This window comes from Triticum urartu, chromosome 3A (assembly GCF_056163025.1).
Source record: "Triticum urartu cultivar PI428250 chromosome 3A, HENAU_Tu73, whole genome shotgun sequence".
Taxonomy (NCBI): Eukaryota; Viridiplantae; Streptophyta; class Magnoliopsida; order Poales; family Poaceae; genus Triticum; species Triticum urartu.
Genome location: NC_141875.1, coordinates 566,951,848 through 566,975,082, shown reverse-complemented (window position 1 = coordinate 566,975,082; position 23,235 = coordinate 566,951,848). Strand labels below are relative to the sequence as shown.

At 44.6% G+C, this 23,235-nt stretch overlaps 2 protein-coding genes across 2 annotated transcripts; one reads left to right on the top strand and one right to left on the bottom strand.

Annotated features, from left to right (window-relative positions):
* Positions 1-1,668: 1,668 nt before the first annotated feature.
* On the bottom strand, positions 1,669-4,633 carry LOC125545117 (E3 ubiquitin-protein ligase At3g02290). The gene is made up of 5 exons (XM_048708987.2): positions 4,299-4,633; positions 3,736-4,091; positions 2,781-3,153; positions 2,115-2,224; positions 1,669-1,993 (listed from the first exon to the last, which is right to left on the bottom strand). The coding sequence occupies exons 2-5, from the start codon at positions 3,865-3,867 to the stop codon at positions 1,967-1,969; spliced, it is 642 nt and encodes a 213-aa protein (XP_048564944.1). The 5' UTR covers positions 3,868-4,091; positions 4,299-4,633; the 3' UTR covers positions 1,669-1,966.
* Positions 4,634-20,209: 15,576 nt separating this feature from the next.
* On the top strand, positions 20,210-21,894 carry LOC125548741 (uncharacterized). The gene is made up of 3 exons (XM_048712290.2): positions 20,210-20,489; positions 20,633-20,700; positions 21,554-21,894. Exons 1-3 carry the CDS (start codon positions 20,396-20,398, stop codon positions 21,689-21,691), a joined length of 300 nt encoding a protein of 99 aa, XP_048568247.1. The 5' UTR covers positions 20,210-20,395; the 3' UTR covers positions 21,692-21,894.
* The last annotated feature ends 1,341 nt before the right edge of the window (positions 21,895-23,235 follow it).

The window sequence follows — 23,235 nt, the reverse complement described above, 5'->3', positions numbered from 1 at the left end:
CCACCAGGCCGAGAACCGACATGGTGAAAGACAGAGACCACTCAGCCGGGACACCATTATGTAGGATGGAGAAAGTTGTGGACCGACTATTCTTTAGTTGTATCCTGGGCCATTTAAGGCTCACTTAAACTAAAATACAAACCCAAGTACAATTCTCCATGCAACAACAAAATACGAGCAATTAATTGGGGGTCACCCCTTCACCGGGTGTCCCAATGGACACATGTCGCGCGCTGGGCGCTTCTTACACCAGGATAGTATTATTCAGTTTTTTCTTAGGTTTCATCTTTCTTTCAGTATTTTGATTTAAAAAATCTGTCCTTACAAGATTTTTTTTTGTTTCTTCATTTTTTGTAATTTTTTGTATGACAGAAGTGAAAAAGGCACATTCGTGTGAACCAGGGTTGTGCTTCCGTGTGTGAAAGTACAACAGTGTTTAAAAAAAAGTGAAGCACAAGTATTAAGCATAATTGTAGGATCCTGATAAGCCCTGAACGTTCGGATTTTGCCCATGACAAATCAAATGTTTTTTATGATAAATATAATTGATGCGGGGTTAACAAGTTTGGTTGGTAACCATGGCAATTTCACCCGCGAGTTGTTTTTGATAGAAAATTGTCATGGGTGCCAACTAAATTTGCCATCCTCGCGTCAACTAAGGTTGTCATGAAAAACATTTGATTGCCATTGGCAAAATTCAAGCGTTCGGGATTTACCTTTTCGTAGTTGTAACCACAGTTTTGCTTCTCTAGAAAGTGAAACACGGTTGTGCTTCTCTAAAAAGATAAAGCACACGTGTCGTTCTACGTGAAGCATAGTTGTGCTTCTACGTGAAAACACAACTATCAACTATGTTTTCGCCTCAACTATTTTTTTTGTTTTCATTTTTTATTGTTCTGGTTTATCGCTTGGTTTTCAGCTTTTTTTTGGTCTCCACTTTTGTATTTCTGATTTTTTTTATGGTTCCTGGTTTTTTAATTTCCTTTTTTTATCTTTGTTTTTTGTTTATGTATTTTCTATTTGCAGTTTTTTCTATCTTCGGTTCTTTTATTTTGGTTTTTCGTGTGAAGCACACATGTGCTACTCATGTGAAAAAGCGACTGTGCGTCCCAAAAGAAGTGAAGCACACCTTAGTATAGTTTGAAGCACATTTTAGTCAGTTTTGAAGCATGGATTGGTACAGCTTGGAGCATAGATTTTGCAGAAAACTGTTCATCAAAACCTACCAAAGTGGACCGAGTTTTGAAAACCTAGGCGCGAGAAACACAAAGGTGAAAGCGGTTCATCATTTGGACACGCGGTACGAGTGATAAATCATTTTGAAACAAACGAATCTAAGAAGAAGAAGAAAAGACACAAACAGAAAACCTCACATCCTCAAGCGCTTTGTGAGAAAACACACCAAAACTCCGTGGTTGGTTCACATGCCCACTTGTCACCACCAGAGGAGGTGGTATTGACCTTTGCAAGGGTATCCCCTAATTAATTGGTGATTTCAAGTCTGAGAAACCTCAATTTTGTTTCTACTTGATAAATCATGCTCAATTTGAACTCATTCAATAATAACGATACACTAGGGGTAAGCATACGCTGCATCTTGATTCTAGAACTACATGGTTCTAGATGGAAACTATTGAAATGATGTCAAAATAGCTATTGGCAAAGAAGTGGATGTAACTTGTGAAGTTTCCAGAGCATTATACTTGAGCATGTCAAGCCAGTGCGATCACCCACCGTTCACCAAAGTAACATCAGTTTGAAAAATGCCAGGTGTGCATTGGCAGAAATCATTAAATTCGTGGAGAAAAGAGAAACATGAACTGCTCTAGAAGGAAAAGCCAAATCTTCGCACCGCTAGAGGTTTCAGCAAACAATCTAGCGACATGATTTCACCAATGCTATGTACACAACCTAAGCAATTCAGTCCTGGGTCTTCAGCATGTGTAAAGAATTGCAGCCAGCATGGTTATTGGTCCTCTTTAAACAACATTACCTACAATGGAGCAGTTCAGCAGTCAAAATGTTTGACATGATTTTTGCCAGATTAGATCAAATACCAACTAATGCTTCCCTTCTCAGGTGAAAAAAAGGGGTTTTACGTATAAGTTTAATACCTTGGCACAGACCGCACAAGATTGACTTCTTTCCATCCACTCGTAAATGCAACTCAGATGGAAATTATGGTTGCACTGAAGCACTATCTTTGGATTCTGGTAATCATACTCTGTAAATAAGAAACAATCAGAAGACAAGAAGAGCAAACAACTCTGCACAAAGTACAAGGATATAAATTCAGAGTTATGGAATGCTACATTTGTTTTCCTTTACCATTGCCAGAGTAGATGTATTCACGTGGCAGCAATTTGATAAAATGGTAACAAACCAGCTATCAATGAGAACTGATTAATTAAGACATATTCATTAACAATAATGATTAAAATGAACAAACACGTACTCCCTCCGTTCCTAAATATTTGTCTTTCTAGAGATTTCAACAAGTGACTACATACGGAGCAAAATGAGTGAATCTACACTCTAAAATATGTCTATATACATCCGTATGTGGTAGTCCATTTGAAATCTCTAAAAAAGACAAATATTTAGGAACGGAGGGAGTATATTTTTGCAACTGACACAATAATGTTTCAGATTCTCTCTTTCTTGTGTACTTTATATGATATATGCGAAGTGTAAATTGTAAATCCCCCTGAGCGAAAATACAAGATGCTGCAATTCTGAATAGTGAAGGAGTTGTAAAACAGGTAATTGTTTTCACTGACCTTCTAGGCATATTGGACAATCATCCTCAGAATCAGAAGGAACACAGACTTGAGCTCCCCCGATCTTTTTACCTCCCGACTCAGCTTTCAGGAACGGTCCATCAGCCTTCTGATCGGCACAAGTTGATCTGGTATCAGCATCATTGTTTTCTTCAAGTAGTTTAGATTTCTGGGATTGCGTTGAAGCCTTGTCATGTCCTGCCACCAGCGGGTGGCGCTCCGTTTGATGTCTGAATTGAGGATCATCATAAGGCAAAGGCCTAGGAGGGCAGCGGAAGGTGTTCATTGAATCATCCTGCCGTGAACCCGCAGGAGGAACCCTTCCCTGAACAGGCGCAACCCGTGTATTTGCTCTTTGACGAGCAGGACCGCCCTGTGGGGGAATAAAACATTTAGATGATACCAGTGCATAGCAGCTGACTGAAACAGAAGGTCCAGACAGAACATGCAATTATTCTGGACAAATGTGGCACCATTAATAAGTATACCAAACTGTTTAGTACTGTAATAATTTTCAAGCTACACGGACTGGCCGTTTGTAATTGGGTGTTAGTATCTTACTTATTCAGTACCGAGTTGTCCACTTCCAACTTCTGAGAATAGCAGCTCTCAACTGTCAAACAAGTCTCAGGGTAATAAAACCAGATAGGCTCCATGCAAACTACTAATATCCGTTCATGGTTTATCTACTACTAATTTACAAATTACGCAATTAAATTAACACAATAATGAACATCCGCTATTCTGAGATCACGGCAATGCGATCCTGGGGCATGACTAGCGCATGCGAGGATCGGGAAGACGGAAAATCCACCCACCATCTGCCACTACGCAACACAAGTTCCGTGCATTTCACCAACACCATGACTAAATCCATCACATGTCTATATCACCGCAACTGCACCAAATATCTCCAGACAAGACGTACAAAACAAACAGATAGGTAAAAGCATACCGAGTTGTGATTGCTGTTGTTGTTGTTGTCGTTGTTGCGATCGTTGTTCAGGAAAGGCCATGGCAGGCAGCAGCAGCCAGGCGCGTCGTCGCCGGGGCCGCGGCCGCGTAAGCAGCACATGATGGCCCCCATCTGACTGAACCCCTCCCCTGCAAACCAAACGGAGGAGCCAGCAGTACCGGCCTTCTAGTTCCCACCTATCCTTGGACCTCCCCTCTCGCTACCCGGCCGCCGCACCGGCACACCGACGGAAGGAAGGAAGGAAAAAAGGCGATCGGTGGCAATTTATCCACGGGATGGAATCCGATCCCGTCGCTTTGAATCCGGGCAGGTTCCTTTACTCTTCGCCGCTGGACCTGCGAAACAACCCAAAGTTACGCCGGAAATTTAGGCTCTACGCCGCCGATGAGAGAATCAACAATAATCGAAAAACAGAGTCACATCTTTGGCGACGACGGCGAGTATGCGGCGCCACTTAAATTCTGCTACCGCTGCCGCTACTCAAGATGGAGTCGGAATTTCCTTTTGACTGCGAGTTCGTGAAGGAGAAAGAAAAGGCGGACCTTTGGGGACGGACGGGCGGAGCTGCTAAACCCCGACGCAGATTGACGGCGGTGGGTTCAAGTAGTGGTGGTGGTACGGGCAGTGGTAACTGAACTCGGGAGAATCGGGGGAGGATTGCGGTTGGAGATGCAGGCGGACGAGCGGCGGCGGCTAGGAGATTGGAGCTGGCACGCAAGGCATTGCGATCGGTTTGCTGTTGCGCCGAACGCACGGGCGGAGCGGCGGAAAGAGAGAGATAGAATAAAAATCTCTGGGAAATAAAGCTTAGAATCCTATTGGTGGGTTTTGTTACGAGATTAGCGCTGCCGGCTGGTAAGTGGGGGTGGAAGCTGACTATGATTTTTCCCTGGCGGACCACCCTCACTGCCTTTTGCAAGGTCCCTGCTTTTTATATCTATCTCTGGATACTCTGCTTTTTTTGCGAAAAGGATACTCTGCTTTTGTTCCAGAGATTTCGGCCCAGCATCTTCAGCCGTTGCCTCCCCAGAGGTGCCTAAAATCGCCGCCTGAGAACGAGCCGGTACAAAAAAGGGCCTGGGGCGAATTAGTCCTCACTCGCCGGCCCCAGGGCCGCCCCCAGGTGTGTCTAATTTTTTCAAAAAAAAAAACGTTCGGCAAAGTTCGGTTAAACATGGCTAAATTTCGGCAAACTTTGGCATATATTAGACATGTTCGGCCGATTACATAGCAAATATAACTAAAAAAATCGTTGAACGTCGAGTAGTCGCCGTCGTCGCCGCTATCCTCACCGCCGTCGTCGTCGGCGGCCTTCTCCTTGACGTGGCCGTCCCTAGTGGACCCCTGACCGGCGTCGCCATGGCGGACTGGTGACGGCGGTGCGTCGTCGTCGCTATCTTCGATGACGACGACGACTCCTTCGTCGCGGCCCCGGCGGCGCTGCTCGAACCGCCGAAGGGCGGCGCACTGGCGCTCCCTCGCCATCTTCAGGGAGTCCTTTCGCGCCCATTCCAGGGCCGCGTCGTCGTCGAGCTCAACGTCACCGTGCTCTGTCTTCACGGCGGGGAGACCCGGCTCCGTTTTCACCGGCGCGAGCCTCGGCTCCGTCTTTGGCTTAACAAAGCGCGGAGGAGCCGACGAGGAGGCACGATGGCCGCCCTCGTTGATGACGATGCCGGCGCTGCGAGTGCGCCGGCCAAAAGGCGTCTCCGCCGCGGGCTCGGCCTTGACGCCGAGCAGCGCCGGAGAGCCGGAGAGCCGAAGGAGTGGGAAGAAGAGTGCGAGGAGGAAGACGAGGAGGAGCCTAACCTCCTGGGCATCCATTGCCCGGCGCGTCGGCGGTGGGCCGGGGCGGCCGCCCTCGCCGGGGGAGGGTATGCCAGCGGCGGGTTGTTGCCGCCCTCAAGGTGCGTCAGCACGCCCTCGAGCGTGCGGCCGGAGACGCCCCACCACAGGTGGCGCCCCTCGCTGTTCTTCGTGCCGCCCACCACCGGCGCCCTGTTGGTGGACGCCAGCCTCTGCTGCTGACGGCGCTCAAAGTACGCCGTCCACGCCGCGTGGTTGTTGGCGGCGTACTAGGGCAGGGCGAGCTGTTCGTCGGTGAGTGCACGATCTCTACCTCGGCGGCGAAGTAGGGTGCGTGCGCCACGGCGTCGGGCAACGGTGGAATGGGCACTCCCCTGTTGCTAAGCCTCCACCCCGTCGGCCCGGCGCGCATGTCCAGCGGCGCCGGGATGTTGGCCTCGAACAGGAGCCACGACTCTTGTTCGCAGAGAGAGCGGCGGCCGAAGCCGTTGGCCGTTGTCTCGTCGCCGGGGAAACGTTCGGCCATCGGGAGAGGGAGAGCGAGGACTCGGCGGCGGTGCACGGGAGAGGGAGAGGGAGGGCTCGGCGGCAGCGCACGGGAGAGGCACAGCTCGACGGCTAGGGCTGGTGTGGCCAGAGGCGAGGAAGGCCACCGGCTTATATAGCCGCGCCCGTGTGTACGCGTGCGCAGGAGGGGAGGTGTCGGCGCGCCGCCCCGTGACGCGACGCCCGTGAGGAATCAATGGCAAGGCTGACCGGCGGCGGCAGCGCGGCACCCTTGGCATTGATTCCCGCGGGAACCGAGGCAATGAGGGTGACAAAGCGCCCGTCTCGCTGACTCGGCGGGCCCGTGGCTGCTTCGCGCCAAAACAACTCGCCCCGGCGCCCCCGGGCGTCCCAATGCAGTGGGTTCGGCTTGGGTCCGCCGACGCTGATTTCGGCCCAGGCCGGCGAAAATCGGGCTCCTGGGACGTGATTAGGCCATTTTTTCGGCGCCGGCGCGAAAAAATCGTCTAGGGAAGTCTTTCTGAGAGTACGGCTAAAGATGCTCTAATGGTGTACTCTTGCATTGGGTTTTTTTTTGCGAATACTCTTGCATAGGCTTTGATATGGATTGTAAATCTACATGAAGTTTTTTTTGTGTAACTAGCAAAATAGCTCGTGCGTTGCAACGGAAGAAAAAATAACAAATGTTCCTGACCAATAGACCCCCCAATAGGTCTATGTTATTTACTAGCAAACATGCTCATGTGTTGCAATGGGAAAAAAATCACCTCTTATACACACGACATTAGCAAATTCATTGAAACCTTTAATGATGCCATACAACCAACATGATAAGTGGTGTTGCAAGTGTACTTAAGGTGTCTCCAAAAATCTTTATGGGCACTATTTCAAATAATATGAAAATCAACCTTAAGCCACTTGTTTACATAAAGCTCGCATCAACAGTTTAGTGCAGATCATTGTATACGGGTGGGTTATTTTGCACTATGTGAAATAGCGAGGATGATTATGTATGTATTGTAACCTTTAGCATGTGATATCGGGTAGGAATCAACATACCCTATGGCTATTCAAAAAAATCATCACCTATGGTGGCAATAATATCTTTTGTGAGAGTATCAAACTATCATATCTGCTCAGTTTATATGGGTGTAATGCCCCGGATGCAACTTTCCATATTTGTAACTCCGACTCTTGCCTTTTTCGAAGATGCGATATGATTTTCCCTTAGTGGTTGGGTTTTGTCTTTATTTTGCTTTTGTTCATGTCATGCATTTCATATCATGTCATCATGTGCATCGCATTTGCATACATGTTCGTCTCTTGCATCCGAGCATTTTCCCCGTTGTCCGTTCTGCAATCCGACACTTCTACGTCCTCCGATGTCCCCCTCTTGTCTCTTTTTGTGTGCGGGTGTTAAACATTCTCGGAATGGACCGAGATTTGCCAAGCGGCCTTGGTACACCACCGATAGACCGTCTGTCAAATTTCGTGTCATTTGGTGTCCGTTTGATGCTCCAACGGTTAACCGGGTAACCGCAAAGGCCTTATGTGTGTCGCAGCCCAACACCCCTCCAAAACGGTCCAATAACCCATCCAAACCACTCCCAGGATCGCGTGGTCGAAAACTACACCTCTTTTGTACACTCCAAACTCCTCCTACATATAAATATGTCCTCCCCGTCCAAAATTCGCGGATGAACCCTATCCTAGTCTCTCCTCGCGCTGCTGGACACATTCTCCCTCCACCGGACATGTACGCGCCACCACCCCGCGCCCAATCCTCGTCTGCCATGTGTCCTCGCCGCCTACGTCTCCCATTGCGCGCCGCCGCGGGCCCGCAAGCCCAGATCCGGCCCCCGCCGGGCCCGAACCGGGCCGCGCCCGCCCGTCCGCCGGCGTTGCGCGCCGCCGCCCGCCTGCGCCGCTCGCCGCCTCGCCCGCCGCCTCCGCCACCAGTCGTCGGTGCCTCCGCCCTGCTCCTGCCGCCTCCGCCCTGCTCCTGCCGCCACCGCCGCTTCACCGCGCCCGACTCCCTCTCAAGCGCCGCTCGCCGCCCTCGTCGGGATCCCCGCCGCCGATCCATCGCCGCCGACGCGCCTCGCCTCCTGCAAGTCCGCCGCTGACGTCGTCCTTTCCCTGTCGCCGGCGCCCCGCTATCCGCGCGCTCCACCGCCCGCTGATCCGGCCCGGAGCGCCCCTCCCCCGACCTCCTCGTCCTCCTCCGGTCATCTCCCTCGTCGCCGTCGGCTTCTTCGGCGAACCTCGAGATCCATGCTGGAAACCCTAGATCTGTTTTCGGAGGGGTATATTTTTCCTAAGTCCTTTCCCCCTCACATTTTATGCCCATATTCATCATGCCATAACTCTGTGACCGTAGCTCCGTTTCATGCGCAGGATATATCAAAATGTTCATTGGGAGATGCTCTTCATTTCATTCCATTGTGACATGCTTGTTTGAGTCCATCTTGATGCCCATATCATTGATGCAAGAGTGCTATAAATGTTTACTCCTGTTACTTATCAGATTATGATGATTTGTCATTTTGGTCACATTTGTTGTGTGCTGCATATGGGCATGAGCTCTACATATATTTTGATCTATGCCATGCCATCTTTACAAAGGTTCTTGCCTTGTATTTTTGTGATCAATGTGGTGATTAGCACAAGCATGCAAAGTAGCCTTCGTGATATTGCTGTTTTCAGGGACTTAGGATTTTGCTAAGTCCTTGTTCTGCTGTTATTTTTATGCCATGTAAACTTGATGCTACAGTGGGATCTATGCTTGTTTTGAGTTGCTTCAGTAAGGATGTTTTGGACATATGGTTGTGCTCTATCCATCCATGCCCCTGTTTGCAATTATGGAGTGCTCTAGCATGTCTTAATCTTGCTCTACTTTTGCTATAAAATGTTCCTGGCAGATTGTTTACATGTTAATCAATTTTGCCATGGTTGTTGTTGTTGATCCATGCATGCTATGAACTTTCTCTTGCCTTGGTTAGCTTCTTGAACATGTCTTCTTGCTGATTCCATGCTTATCTTGTCATGCAATGCCTTGTGGTGAGTGATTTGAGCTCGCAAAGATGCCTTCATAATTCTGTTTATGCCATGCTCAGTTTTCTGCTAAGTCTGAAACTGTTAATAAACTTGCTATGTTTACATGGGTGCCATCATATCTTCTGTGCCTTTTTGGCTCATGGTCAGTAAGGGATTTTTGTTCTATGCATTTAGTAGAATCATGCCATGCCTTTGTTTGCTATGATATGTTCCTGTAGCATGTTGTTTGCTTGCTCTAAACATGGCTTCCTGATGTTAATTTCTGGCATGTTAGTATTTTCACTAGGTCTGTGAAGCTGATATCTTTTGCACTTTTGTCATGCTTGTTTGAACATGTTCTAGTGTGTTTTAGCCGTAGCTCAGTGTTCATGTTTTGTCAAGCATCTTGAGTAGATCACTGCCATGTGCTTTGTTGTTATGTTGGTGTGCAGTAGCTTAGTTTCTTGTTGCATTCTAGATGGCATCGTGCTGTTAATCGCAGATTTGTGCCATTCTTGTTTTGCTCGCCATTTGCAAACCGTGCCTCCGTTTCCGATGATCTTTATATCGATTTCGATCGAAATCATCTCATCTTTCCAGCAGCACACTTGGTTTGCCAAGTTGATGCCTTGATCAATCTTTTCCTTCCGGAGCACGCATATGCATTGCATATCACATCTCGCATATCATGCCATGTTTTGCATCATGTTGCTTGTGCATTGCGCCGTGATTGATTGTTGGTTCCTTTGCTTGTGTTCTTGCCTTGGGTAGAGCATGGAGACGAGTACGTGATTGAGGAACCCGTTGAGTACGCTAACGAGGATCAAGCTTTCATCAACTCTGAGAACTTTGCAGGCAAGATGACCATACCCTCGAAATCACTTCTATCTTTGCTTGCTAGTTGTTCGCTCTATTGCTATGCCGCGATACCTACCACTTGCTATATCATGCCTCCCATATTACCATGTCAAGCCTCTAACCCACCTTTCCTAGCAAACCGTTGTTTGGCTATGTTACCGCTTTGCTCAGCCCCTCTTATAGCGTTGCTAGTTGCAGGTGAAGATGAAGTTTGCTCCATGTTAGAACATGGATATTGTTGGGATATCATTATTATATCTTATTTACTTTAATGCATCTATATACTTGGTAAATGGTGGAAGGCTCGGCCTTATGCATGGTGTTTTGTTCCACTCTTGCCGCCCTAGTTTCCGTCATACCGGTGTTATGTTCCTTGATTTTGCGTTCCTTACGCGGTTGGGTGTTATGGGAACCCCCTGACAGTTCTCTTTGAATAAAACTCCTCCAGCAAGGTCCAACCTTGGTTTTACATTTGCCTAACAACCTATCACATTCCCTTGGGTTCTGCAGACTCAAGGGTCATCTTTATTTTAACCCCCCGGGCCAGTGCTTGTCTAAGTGTTGGTTCGAACTAGAGCTCCTTGCAGCGCCACCTCGGGGAAACTTGAGGGCTGGTTTTAGTTGTTCGGATTGCTCATTCGGTGTTCCCCTGAGAACGAGATATGTGCAGCTCCTATCGGGATGTCGGCACATCGGGCGGCTTTGCTGGTCTTGTTTTACCATTGTCAAAATGTCTTGTAACCGGGATTCCGAGACTGATCGGGTCTTCCTGGGAGAAGGAATATCCTTCATTGACCGTGAGAGCTTGTGATGGGCTAAGTTGGGACACCCCTGCAGGGTTTTGAACTTTCGAAAGTCGTGCCCGCGGTTATGGGTAGATGGGAATTTGTTAATATCCGATTGTAGAGAACTTGAAACTTAACTTAATTAAAATGAATCAACCGCGTGTGTAACCGTGATGGTCTCTTTTCGGCGGAGTCCGGGAAGAGAACACGGTCTCGTGTTATGCTTGAATGTAAGTAGCTTCAGGATCACTTCTTGATCATTTTTAGCTTCTCGACCGTGCTTTGCTTCTCTTATCGCTCTCTTTTGCGTAAGTTAGCCACCATATATGCTTAGTACTTTGCTGCGGCTCCACCTCACTACCCCTTTCTTACCCTTAAGCTTAAATAGTCTTGATCTCGCAGGTGTGAGATTGCTGAGTCCCCGTGACTCACAGATACTTCCAAACAGTTGCAGGTGCCGATGGTACCCGTGCAGTTGACGCAACCGAGCTCAAGTGGAAGCTCGATGAAGATCTTGATCGTTGTATTGTTTCGTTTCCTGTTGATCAGTAAAGGAGCCCAGTTGGGGCGATCGGGGATCTAGCATTTGGGGTTGTCTTTCTTTACTTTGGTTCCGTAGTCAGACCTTGATTGTATTCTGGATAATGTATGACTATTTATGTATTGTGTGAAGTGGCAATTGTAAGCCAACTCTTTATCCCTTTCTTATTCAGTACATGGGATGTGTAAAGATTACCCCTCTTGCGACATGCCTACCATGTGGTTATGCCTCTAAGTCGTGCTCCGACACGTGGGAGATATAGCCGCATCATGGGTGTTATAATGGGGTAGGGAACATATATAATAGGCATTTCCAAAACACCCATATAAAAAAGGTATTAATTAAGGTTGCACCTTAAACATAATTTTGGAAATGATTAACATGCAAGATGATGGAATATTTGAAATCTACATATTTTTCTGGGTGATTTTCATATATAAATTGTTAGATTTGGAGTCGTGGTTTGAAATATATGAATATTTAAAAAAGCATATAAATTTGTCCGGAAAAAAGAAATGAGAAACGTTAGAAGTGCACATCATTGTATACGGGTTGGTTATCGCGCACTATGTGAAAATAGAGAGAATGATTACGATTATGTATGTATTGTAACCTTTAGCATATGATATCGGGTAGAAATCAACATACACTATGGCCATCCAAAAAAATTGTCCCCTATGGTGGCAATAATATCTTTTGTGAGAGCATCAAACTATCATATCTACTCAATTTATATGCGGTAGAGAACATATATAATAGGCATTTCCAAAACACCCCATATAAAAAATTATTAATTAAGGTTGCACCTTAAACATAATTTAGAAATGATTAACATGCAAGATAATAGCATATTTGAAATCTACATATTTTCGGAGTGATTTTCATATATAAAATGTTAGATTTAGAGTTGTGGTTTGAAAGACATAAAAATTTAAAAAGCATTTATATTTGTTCGAAAAAAAGAAATGAGAAACGTTAGAGTTGCTAGGCCCAAATTAGAACATTATACAATCATCCGCTGAGAATTCAGGGAGTGAAAAATATAAACAAAAAATGGGCAAAGGTAGGGATCAAACCTAGGTCTTGTGGCATATTGTGGCTCTAGCTAGTGGAGCACCCATGTGGTTGTGACTCTTCAAGGACTATACTTCTATGAACCAGAGGCCATAGGTAATGTAGTAAACCGAACGTTTTCACTTACAGGTGGCATTGGGTGTAATATGTGGCAACTTTGGGGACAATCATTATGACGGACGACCAGAAGAAATAGTCCCTTTATTATTAGGTAGAGATTCGAACACGGCATCCCATCTGTCTTGCCGCTTATCCTCGTCCCAACCTCGCCGATGGTGGCCTCAATGCTCACACACTCACAACACGTTTGAATGTGGTCAATCCTAAGGCGTCTCTCTCTCCGCATAAGATAAGAAATCTTCTTTCCTTTTCCCTGTGCAAGGTTTCGCCGACATGTCCATGTGTTTGTTACAGATGATTTATTTCGTATCCAATCAATTTTACTAAGGTGTTCATTTACAACCCAGATCTACACCAATACAAAAGAGAGGCGGATCGTGCACCGTTGATTAAGGCATCACCCTAAGTAACATTTTTTTAATTATTAACACATAAAATAACATCATATTCAAATTCTATAAAAAATAATCAAATTACATATGTAATATGTTAAAATCAAAGTTATGGTTTAAAAGATATGACTATTTTAAAAAACATATAATATGTACAGCGGGTTAATTAAATCAAATGTCAGGGTGTTTTCGCAAATAGCGAACAGTTTTATGGAGTCACTTAAACCCCGACTACGTGTTAATTTGAGGAAACTACAGGGAGTTTTCTGCAAACATTGAAACATTATCTCTGAAATCACTTAAACCGGGATTGCACTATTGATTGAGGCGTCACCCTAAATAACATTTTAAAGTGGTTAACAGGTAAAATAACATCATATTCAGAATCTACAATTTTTTAATCAAATTTCATATATAATATGTTAAAAATAAGAGTTACGGTTTAAAAGATACGACTATTTTTAAAAATGTATGATATGTACTGTGGGTTAATTAACCCAAATGTCAGGGTGTTTTCCGCAAATAGTGAATAGTTTTTCTGTAGTCACTCAAACTCGGACTGCAGGTTGATTTGAGGAAAATGCAGGGGGCTTTCCACAAACAGTGAAACATTATCTCTAGAGACTAGAATCACTTAAACCGAGACTTCGGGTTGATTTTAAGAAAGAACGGGGAGTTTTGCAACAAAAAAACACGACGCTGGAAAGCAGAAGCGTTCCGTACTTTATTGTAGGTATAGATTAGGATGTGTTGCCACAATAATTTTCATACGTATTTCTTGTTGCCGTGGCAAGTAGAGTATCATACTGACTTGATAATGAGTTTCGCTATGGCAATTTAAATCATATTTTTGTGCTTAATTGAGATGTGTTTTGCCATGGCATTTTTCAAATTTGTTTCGTCATGTCATTTATTACCTCCATCTCAAATTGTTTGTCTTAGATTTTTCTAGACACCGATATATATATATAACACTAAAACATGTTGAGATACCCTGTATCTAGACAAATCCAAGACAAGTAATTCGGGATGAAGGAGTACCGTTTCACACATCGATGGCAACTCTGATAAACCATGTTTCAAAATTAAAGTATTAGGACCATGGCAACCATTTGTGTTTATTCCCTTTGTGTGTGGCATGTTTTTTTTGTATTTTTTGTCAAATGATGATTACAATCTTTTTCCAAAAGTTATCATGTTGTTTTACACAAAACAAATTCATAAAGCCATGGTGACCATTTTTTAACATTTATTTTGTAAATTTGGCATGTAACTGGTACGGAAAAAAATTGTATTTTTTACATGGAATTTTTTTGAAAATATCCATGTGATAACTTCAAACTTTTATTAATTTTCCATCCGAAGTTTGGACATTTTGCAACAATTTTCCATGACTTTTTCGATACTACATTTGCCCCAAATTTCCCATGTCTCTTTGTTTTAATTTTACTTTTAAATGTTACATTGATTCAAAGAAATAAAAACACCATGGTAAATTTTATTTTATGTACCCATTCCAATCTCGCCATGTGTCTATGGAAAATCTATTATATATAATATGGCAATTTTATTTAAAATATGCCAAAAAAAGTCTTCGTATGCCATGGCAAAATTCATATCCCATACTTCGACATTGGCTTTTTACACATAATAATTTTGTCCTTGACACATGGCAAGTGTAGGACAAAAATCCTCAATTTTTGTCATGGTCAAAGGGTTACTTTTAGTTTTTTATTTTTGGAATTGACACATGGAAAACTTTACATCATTTTTTCTAATTAACACATGACAATTTGTTCTGTGTGTTTTTGTGTGTTCTGCTCTATGTATGAGTCTGTTAGATTGGTGGCAATTTTAATTTACATAATATGGTAAATTTATCATAAAAAGGATATCACTTATTTTTTGATACTGCTAACCTTTGTTGAAGGAGGTGTTCTGACCACAGAATGATGTCAACTATTAAAATCATGCTTACATATATTATTTTACTTTGTATGGCAAATTTTACTTTGCATGTTCTTTTTTGGAACACACTGGACCATGGAAAAAAATCTACACCATAGCAATTATTTTGTATTTTAATACACAATACACACCATTGCATTTCGTATAGCATGCCAAATATTATTGTCTATATTTATTTTTTTGTTTTTAGAGCTTCAAACATGCCATGGCAATTTATTTTTCACACTGCATCTATATACATGCCATGACAAAGTTTTTCTTTTTTCATGGAAAAACTTAAGATGTTTTTACCATGGCAACTTAAGTTGTACTACATCTATATACATGCCAGGGCAAACTTAAGATGTTTTTTTTCTATGGCAAACTTAAGTAGCACACATCTATACACATTAATTTCAAATCTTGTGGCAGTCTCATTGACTAGAGCATGGCAACTTCCACCCCCTTCCTTGTGGAAAAATGCACATGGTTTGCCTTTCGCAATTTCACCCTTTATAGGAGGAGTTCATTGGTAGCATAACAATTGAATCTCTGAGCAAGTGCATGTCAACTATTAGAGTTTGTTTGCCACATAGTGTCATGGCAACTTCTCAGCAAGACAACTAGTTCATTGATATGAAATTTCATTATGTCTACCACTAGTAACATCCCTAGGCAAATCCCCTTTATATCCCATGGAAATTGATCTTTGTTTAGGAGATATTCCATCATTGGATTCTTTTTTTACTGTCCTCATAGATGCAAATCGGATGTTCTTGCCCATGCAAATCACCCTGATTTTTTGTGTGAATATCAAGTGGCTTCCACACGACAATCCCTCCCCCCCCCCCGAAACTGTTTTTTGATTTTCCTTGGAGAAATCAATCCAGATCGTAGGTAACCTACAAATATTTTTGTAGCGGCTAGAATGGAAAGGGGGTGAAATTCATATAGGTGGATTAGTGAAGTTTTTTTACCACTGTTTTGCAATTCGATTCATGGAGGTGGTGATGCATAGAGTAAGGATCTCGTTTTCCCGCTATCAGGACCTTCTTGCCGATGAAGAAGGTCAGGAGTGGGGTGTTTGTGACTTGGAGGGCTGGCAAACTCGTCATGCAAAAGGGCGTCCTAGAGCGAACAATTTCATTTGCCAGTTGTCCTTCTAGCACGTACGAATGCCGGGAACACCCCTGGAGCAAATGTGAGCTCCCTATTGATATCTTAAATCTATAGCTCTATTTTGCTTGTTGAAACAAAGGCCTCGATACTGCTATGACTGCACTCAACCATAAGGGTGTTATTGGAGCTGCCCTAGTGACAACTTTCAGGTCATTTGGAGCATCTCTCACAGATCCCGTGTCATAAGAGTCCAAAATTCATCCTCTTCTATCCAAAAAAGATTTTAAAAAGGCGGTTAAATTTTGCTCAACTAGTAGATCCACTACTTAATCCCTTAAAATATTATTTTGCTAATTTATCCAGCTATTTTAAAAATTATCACGGCATATTAGTTCAATACTTAAGAATTCAAGTACACACAATTCAAATACATAACAAAGTTTATGTTCTCAAACATAATCATGCAAATACAAACACAACATATGGTCCAAATGAACTAATAAGAATCCAAAAGATTCATCACAAGAATCAAGTGTTATGAAGGTGCCAATGGTGCTCAATAAGATTTTCTTGAAGTCGGCTGTGAGCTTGACTATTCTCGATTGGTTGGTGTGATTGGAGGAAGGCTTAAATCCTGTTTGGGTTATGTTCCGGCTCCATGAGTTTCCATTGAAAATATACTAAAAGTCCAGAGGGTCCTATATCTTATCGTCAATGATCTTATTGTGCAAGATAACACATATTTCCATGATCTTCCATGAGGTTTTACACTTCCAATACTCAACAGACCCACAGAAAATCACAAAGCGTCATCCAAACACACCAAAAGCTCTGTATCAAATTCTTGCATAGTTGCAAACTAAGATTTCTTGTTGCCTTCAGGAAGGTAGATTGTCTTCAAAAATATGGCCCATGGAGGATAGATGCCATCGACTAGGTAGTATCCTTGTTGTACTCATTATCATTGACAACATAGTTGCAAGGTGGATTGTCACCGCTACAAGCCCTGCAAAAAGAGGAAATCACGAGAGGACATTGCGATTATTGTGAGAGCCAGGCATCCAAATTATGTGTACTAAATCCCGAGATCATGTGATGCAAATGCCTTAAGAATACTAGTTGGATCATAAAAAGTGCACTTTGTACGAACCTTGCGATGCCACACGGCAAATATTCCATGTCCAACGCATACAGTCAATTGAGTCAAGCATCCCGCGCAACCCATCTCTTTTTTTCTACCATGAGCTTGTCGGTATCTTCATCATTGGGAGCCATCAAGTACTACGGTCCATAGATTACGATCTTAGCATCACAGAATCATCTCAGACACTCGAGGACGAGATCTTCCCCAATGTGAACATAGTCATCAATGGCATCTGCGGGGCATCCATAAGCAAGGACTCGCATGGCTGGGTAATCTTCAATAATGGACTTGTACTTGCTGCTCCCGTTGCATTTATTCTCAGTTGAAACAAAGGATTATGGTTCTCCACAGCTTTTGCAATGGTGTTGAAAAGATCTCGATGCATCTAGAATTTGCGCGTAAAATAGGAAGAAGGATATAATGCATTTGACGCAGTGATCCCTCACTAGATCATCATGGCCCATAATACATTATCATCATCTGGAAGATACATGTGGAAATAATGAAGATTTTATCCCTTGTGCGCCACATAATTAGCCTCCCTATTGCAATGTTGCAAGGAAGTTCCTCCAATCTTGTATGTTATCTAAAAATAATCCGTAATAATTGTTGAGTGTGGGCTCCAAACCTAAATCTTGAGTATTGGCAGATTCGACATGGACTAGCTAGCACGACCCGGCCCGTATCAGCCTTTTAAAAAAGGGTTGTGTTGTGCCAACCCAAAAATCTGGGTTTAAAACAATAGCCTGGCACACAAGTAAAAATGACCGGCACGACACATCATGGTTGTGGCTGGCTTGCATTAAAAAGCCAAAACAAACCTAAAAAGGCCAAAACAGCACGACCGTGAGAAGAGCAAAACAAAGAGGCCTAAAAGGCCCCTCGGTTAAAAAGGACGTGTCGTGTCGGTTCTTAAGGCCCGACTTTGGGGATCAGCCTTGTTCCCATTTATTCATGTCCCTTGCTAGGCTCAGGACGGCCGAAAGTCCTTGCATGTGGGCTAGCTCGCAAGAGACGACCTATATGGCCAGCTTCGGTGATACCTCCTCTACGAATGCGGGAGCTATATCTCTCTTAGTGTGAGTGCTCCTTCGTCTCGCCTGAAGCTTCGTCTTCACATTGTAGCTTGCTACTGGGCCAGCCCCTTTCGTCTAGGTTTTTTCATTGTGTTTTGCTCGGGTTCGCTGAGTTTAGTTCGTGGTTTTCTTTCTTTCTTCTCAGTGGACTTTTCTCGAGTTTTGGCTTGGTTTTTTATTATGTTTTGTATTTTCTTTATTTCTTTTATTTTCATCAGGTTTTCTTGTTTTCTTTTTCTTTCCTTTTTGGGTTTTTTATGTTTTTCCTCCGTTTGTCTTTTTTTGCACTGTTTTCTCTGGTTGTCTTGTTTCCTTTTTCTCTTCGATTTCCTTTTGTTTCCTTTTTTATTTTTTATTTTTCTTCCATTTTTGTATCTATTTCTTAGTTTCATTAGTTTTCATCGTTTATCTTTGGTTTTGTTTTGTTTTTCTTTGTTTTCTCATGGGTTTCACGGTTTTCTTTGGGTTTTCTGCTTTTCTTCATTTATGAGGTGTTTCTTTTGTTTCCTTATTCGGTTTCTTTTGTTTTCACAGTTTTCTTTGTTTTTTCTTTAGCACATGTGTACATTTGTCATGTGCATTTATACATTTTATGTATACACTAGAACATTTTTTTGCACATGTTTAACATTTTTCAATATGGAATCAACATTTTTCAAAAATTTATGTTTGGTGACTACTTTTTTCATACACATTTTATATTTTCAGTATATACCAGGAACATTTTGTAATACATGTTTAACATTTATAAAATATATGATTGAAAAAAATTATGCACGATCAAAAACTATTAAAAAATATGTTTAAATTGTTTAAAACGCACTCTAATTGTTTTTCGTATACATCAAGAACATTTTTCTACATGTTTCATGATTAACACTTTTATACACTATCAAAATTTTCAAAATTTATAATTTTATGTTTAATTATTTTAATACACATTGTACATTTTTTGTGTACATCAGAAAAAAAATTGTACATGTTTAAGTTTTTCTAAATAGGTGATTAGCATTTTTTTACACCATATATTTTTGTATGTCTACTCTTTTCCATAGTCATTATACATTTTTCGTATACACCAGGAACATTTTTTGTACATATGTTTAACATTTTCTAAATAAATGATTAACAATTTTAAAAAACTTTTTTATGTCTACTTTTTCCCATACTCATAGGACTTTTTTGTATACACCAGAAACATTTTTTCTATACACATTTAACATTTTTAAGTGCATGACTAACATTTTTTAAAAATACAAGTAAAGTTTATTTTTGTAAATATGTATGTTTAGAATATTCTAAAGTATAAAGAAAAGTAAAAAGGAAAGAAATCAATACGGGAAACCCCAGAAAAAAACGATTCAGTGGATTCCTGCATGCCTGGGCCGGCCCAGTATGGCGCTCGCTTCAGGCGAGGCTACGATCGAACTCGCGTCGAGCGAGGTATAGGCGCGCCCTTGCCGTACCCTCACAAATAAATCTAGGAATGCCGGACTACTCTACAGAAACGGACGCATGGAACGCAGATAGAAATGCACGACGATATTTCCCGTGGATATTGATATTTCCTCTACTAGCTACTGATGATATTTCGCCTGGATCGACGCATGTGCGGTGCCGACGCCCGATCTACCGAGCATCCACTGCATCCGAGCTCTCCGACTCCGACGCACTCTGCGGCGTCGTTGACCACCACGGCCCAATCATACGGGAGCACGCGTGATGTTCAGCCTCCGCACGCGCATCGCCCCCACTGTGCCGGGCACATTGCGATGCGCACTCGTCGACGCGCCGGGCCTGCGCACGCGACACCTCGCCCTTGGCCGCAGGTCAGTGTCACCCAGCTCAGACGCATGAACGCGGACGGACGGACGGATCCAGCCGGAAAAATCCAGAGAAGCGAAAAGGCCCCAGCGCAGCACAGGCACTGTAGTGCGCACGCAGAGCCAAGAGGTCGACATGGCGCGTGAAGTTGACTTTTGAGCGAGAGGGAGAGACAAAGGACTCAGGAGAGGCCCTCCCCGTGGTATAAAATACCCCTCACACCCACCACCCAAGTCACCATTGTCGCGCGCAGCAGCTCGATCGTAGACAAGTGCAGTGTATACTTGTGTGGCAGGCGGCGAGCGACAGAAGAGAGGCGGAGCTTGGAGGTGGATCATAGGCTGATAGCGCGCACGGTGCTCCCCTCTCCTCCTCATCGTTTTCGTTGTGGCCTTGTGTGGTAGAGGGCGATGGAGTGCAGGAAGATGAAGCCCGTCCTTGCTCTCGTGCTGCTGCTGTCGTGCCATCTTCTTCTTCCGCTGGTCTCCTCTGTGCCCGTGTCGAGTAAGTGATTGACCCCATCCCCATGCATTCACGTATGCATGGACCTTAATATCAGTTCATCTTCTTTCTTGGCATGTGTGATGTGTCTGTGCATGCATGTCAGTTTCGTGCCTGTATTTATGCATCCTTGTTCTTGGATGTAGGAAGCGTGTCCTTGGCAAATCATCAAGCCTCAGCTTCTAGTCTGACTCCGGAGGCGTTGCCTGTTCAGGTCAATCTCTCTCCCTCTACCTGATGCCTTTGCCGTTCTTCTATATGTATATTTCTGTTCCTTAAGCGGATTAAACTAGTTGTGGCTTGATGATAGATGCCGAATGTTACTTGTACACAGTCATACGTACCTGGCTCTGGCTGCTTCCTGCTTCCCAGTGGCCGGAGCCGCCACCATAGATGGCTTGCATGTTCCCTTGTCCGTTCAGTCGTTCAGAGGCTCGAAGCTAGCGCATAACATTGTGCCGTGACGTCACTAGCTAAGCAGGAAACATAATAATTGATAGTTCTTTCTACTCCCTCCGTCCTATAATGTAGGATTAAGACATTTTTTGACAGGAGTGCATATTAACCATTTGACTAGGGAGCTAAGCGCACTCACGCTGAGGGTTTAAGTCAAGTGCTTTCTGTAGCTGGTGTCCACGATAGAGCACTCATCAGTCAGCCACTCACTGACGCGGCACCCACAGTTTGACAAAATCACAAAATCGCATGTGACCTTTGGACGCTCGGAAGAGCATACCCGAAGCTGCGTCGGCCGGTGGCTAGCTAGTGCAGTGATCCCATGTCCAGTCACATGCATGCACGGCTAGATAAGCGCGGCCTGCCGGCCACAGTGCAGCCCACATGCGTGGCCACTCCCCATAAGCCATTTGCTGTACTATATACTTGTGTAGTTGCATTGCACCCATCCACACGATCGAAAGGTCCACCTCGCTCGTGCAAACAAGAACATTCCCAGTGCGCGGTGTGGTGTTTGCCTGCAAGTTGCAAACTGAGTGCATGCATCTAGAATATGTATATTCAGCTTGAGGTGTGTGACACCACTAACGTGGTTTGTGTTGTTCATACAGGGCGTCGTGACGACGGCCGCCGAGGAGCAAAGCGTCGTCGGCGAAGTGGTGGCGCGGATGGACATCGAGATCAACGACTACCCTGGATCCAGCGCCAACGGCCGCCATGAGCCGCCTAGGAGCCCTGGGAGGGGGTGAAGTCGATCCGCAGAACCTCCGTGTATAGGGAGATTAGTAATGGGTTAGTCTAGTCTAGATAGCACTTGTTGGTGATGACTGATGAGTTCAACGGGTTAAACATGTCCGAGCAAGGAAAGAAGCATTCTAACTACTTTCTAATAGTGTCAAAATTGGTCTTACATTTTGATACAGAGGGAGTATATTATATGTGTGTGCCCCTATGTTCATGTTTTTCATTCTTTTAATATAGTATGTCCATGTGTGTCTGTCAATGCCGACCATCGCTCCAGGGCTCCCTCAATCGCTCTCTCTAGGGCGATCAAGGGGCCAACCCCAGCGCCCCGGCTGCCGCCTCCTCTCCTCCACCTCGTCGTCCCTAGAGACGTGCTCCGACTAATCCCGGGCGCCACCGGTGATGGGGATGACGGGAATCTAGGTTGCAGCCCCGCGGTATGGAGGGCCCGGCGACGCGAGATCGCCCTTCGGTCTTTGTCTTTCCCGGCGGTTCGGCGCTACTCTGGCAGCTTGGTCGGGAGGGCGGGTCGGGAGGGCGGGTCGGGAGGGGATGTGGCCATGGTTGACTGGTCGGCGGCGCCTCCGGTCAGATCTGATCTGGCCGGTGCCGCTTGCGGTGGTGGCTATCTCCTTCGTCGGAGGTGGTCGACACGAGGCTGGATGATCAGATCTCGAGATCCGCCATCTACTTCCGGCTGCGAGTCGGGAAGACATAGTTGGCGGTGAAAACCGAACCGATGGCAGGCGATGGTGATGTTCTGCGTCGTTACCTTGATGAAGGCATCATCGTGTAACTACTATCGACTCACTCGTGCTGCTCCGGGGGAAACCCTAGGATCTGGTCTTCCAGATCAGACGATGACGGTATTGCGGTGTCGTTTTCTCTCTTGCGAGCATCGTTTGTGGAGCAGAGCTGGAAGACAGAGGCAGGAGGTGGAGCGGTTTCGTCTTGCATGGAGCTTTCGATGGAGATGTCAAGTCATGCCTGGCCGACAGGTGCTACGCTGTGTCATGCCTGGTCGGCGGGTGCTACGCACGACAGATCTTTCAGAATCTTCGTGCCTGGACGGATGAGCGCGTGGCGGTGGCGCTGTTGGGCGCCGTGGTGACGTCGACGGATGGACGTACTGGCAAAGATGATGTAGATCTCTCTCCTAAAGATGGGTCAGCGGTTCGATGATGATGGCGGTGTCTAAAACGTGAACATATGGTGTACGCTTTAGGTCTATTGCACCGGTTGTGGGTTCCAATATGTTATGTGGATGGATCGGCGACGACACCAGTTTTAGATATGGGAGTGAGAGCACTGCACATCATCGAGTTTTGTAGGTGTGAGTGATGGCTTCAGGTGACTTGATGTATGTTCTTGTTAGACCTTTTTTTTTAAATGAGAGGGGTTTCCCCCCGCCCCAACTTTTTTATTGAAAGCCAAGGCAAACCAACACACACAGACTGTTAAGCAGTGCTCGGCAATAGCCAAAGAGTAGCTGTCACAGATGCGAACATGAGCAGGGTTCAAACAACTATCCCTATTACAGTTGTGTTCT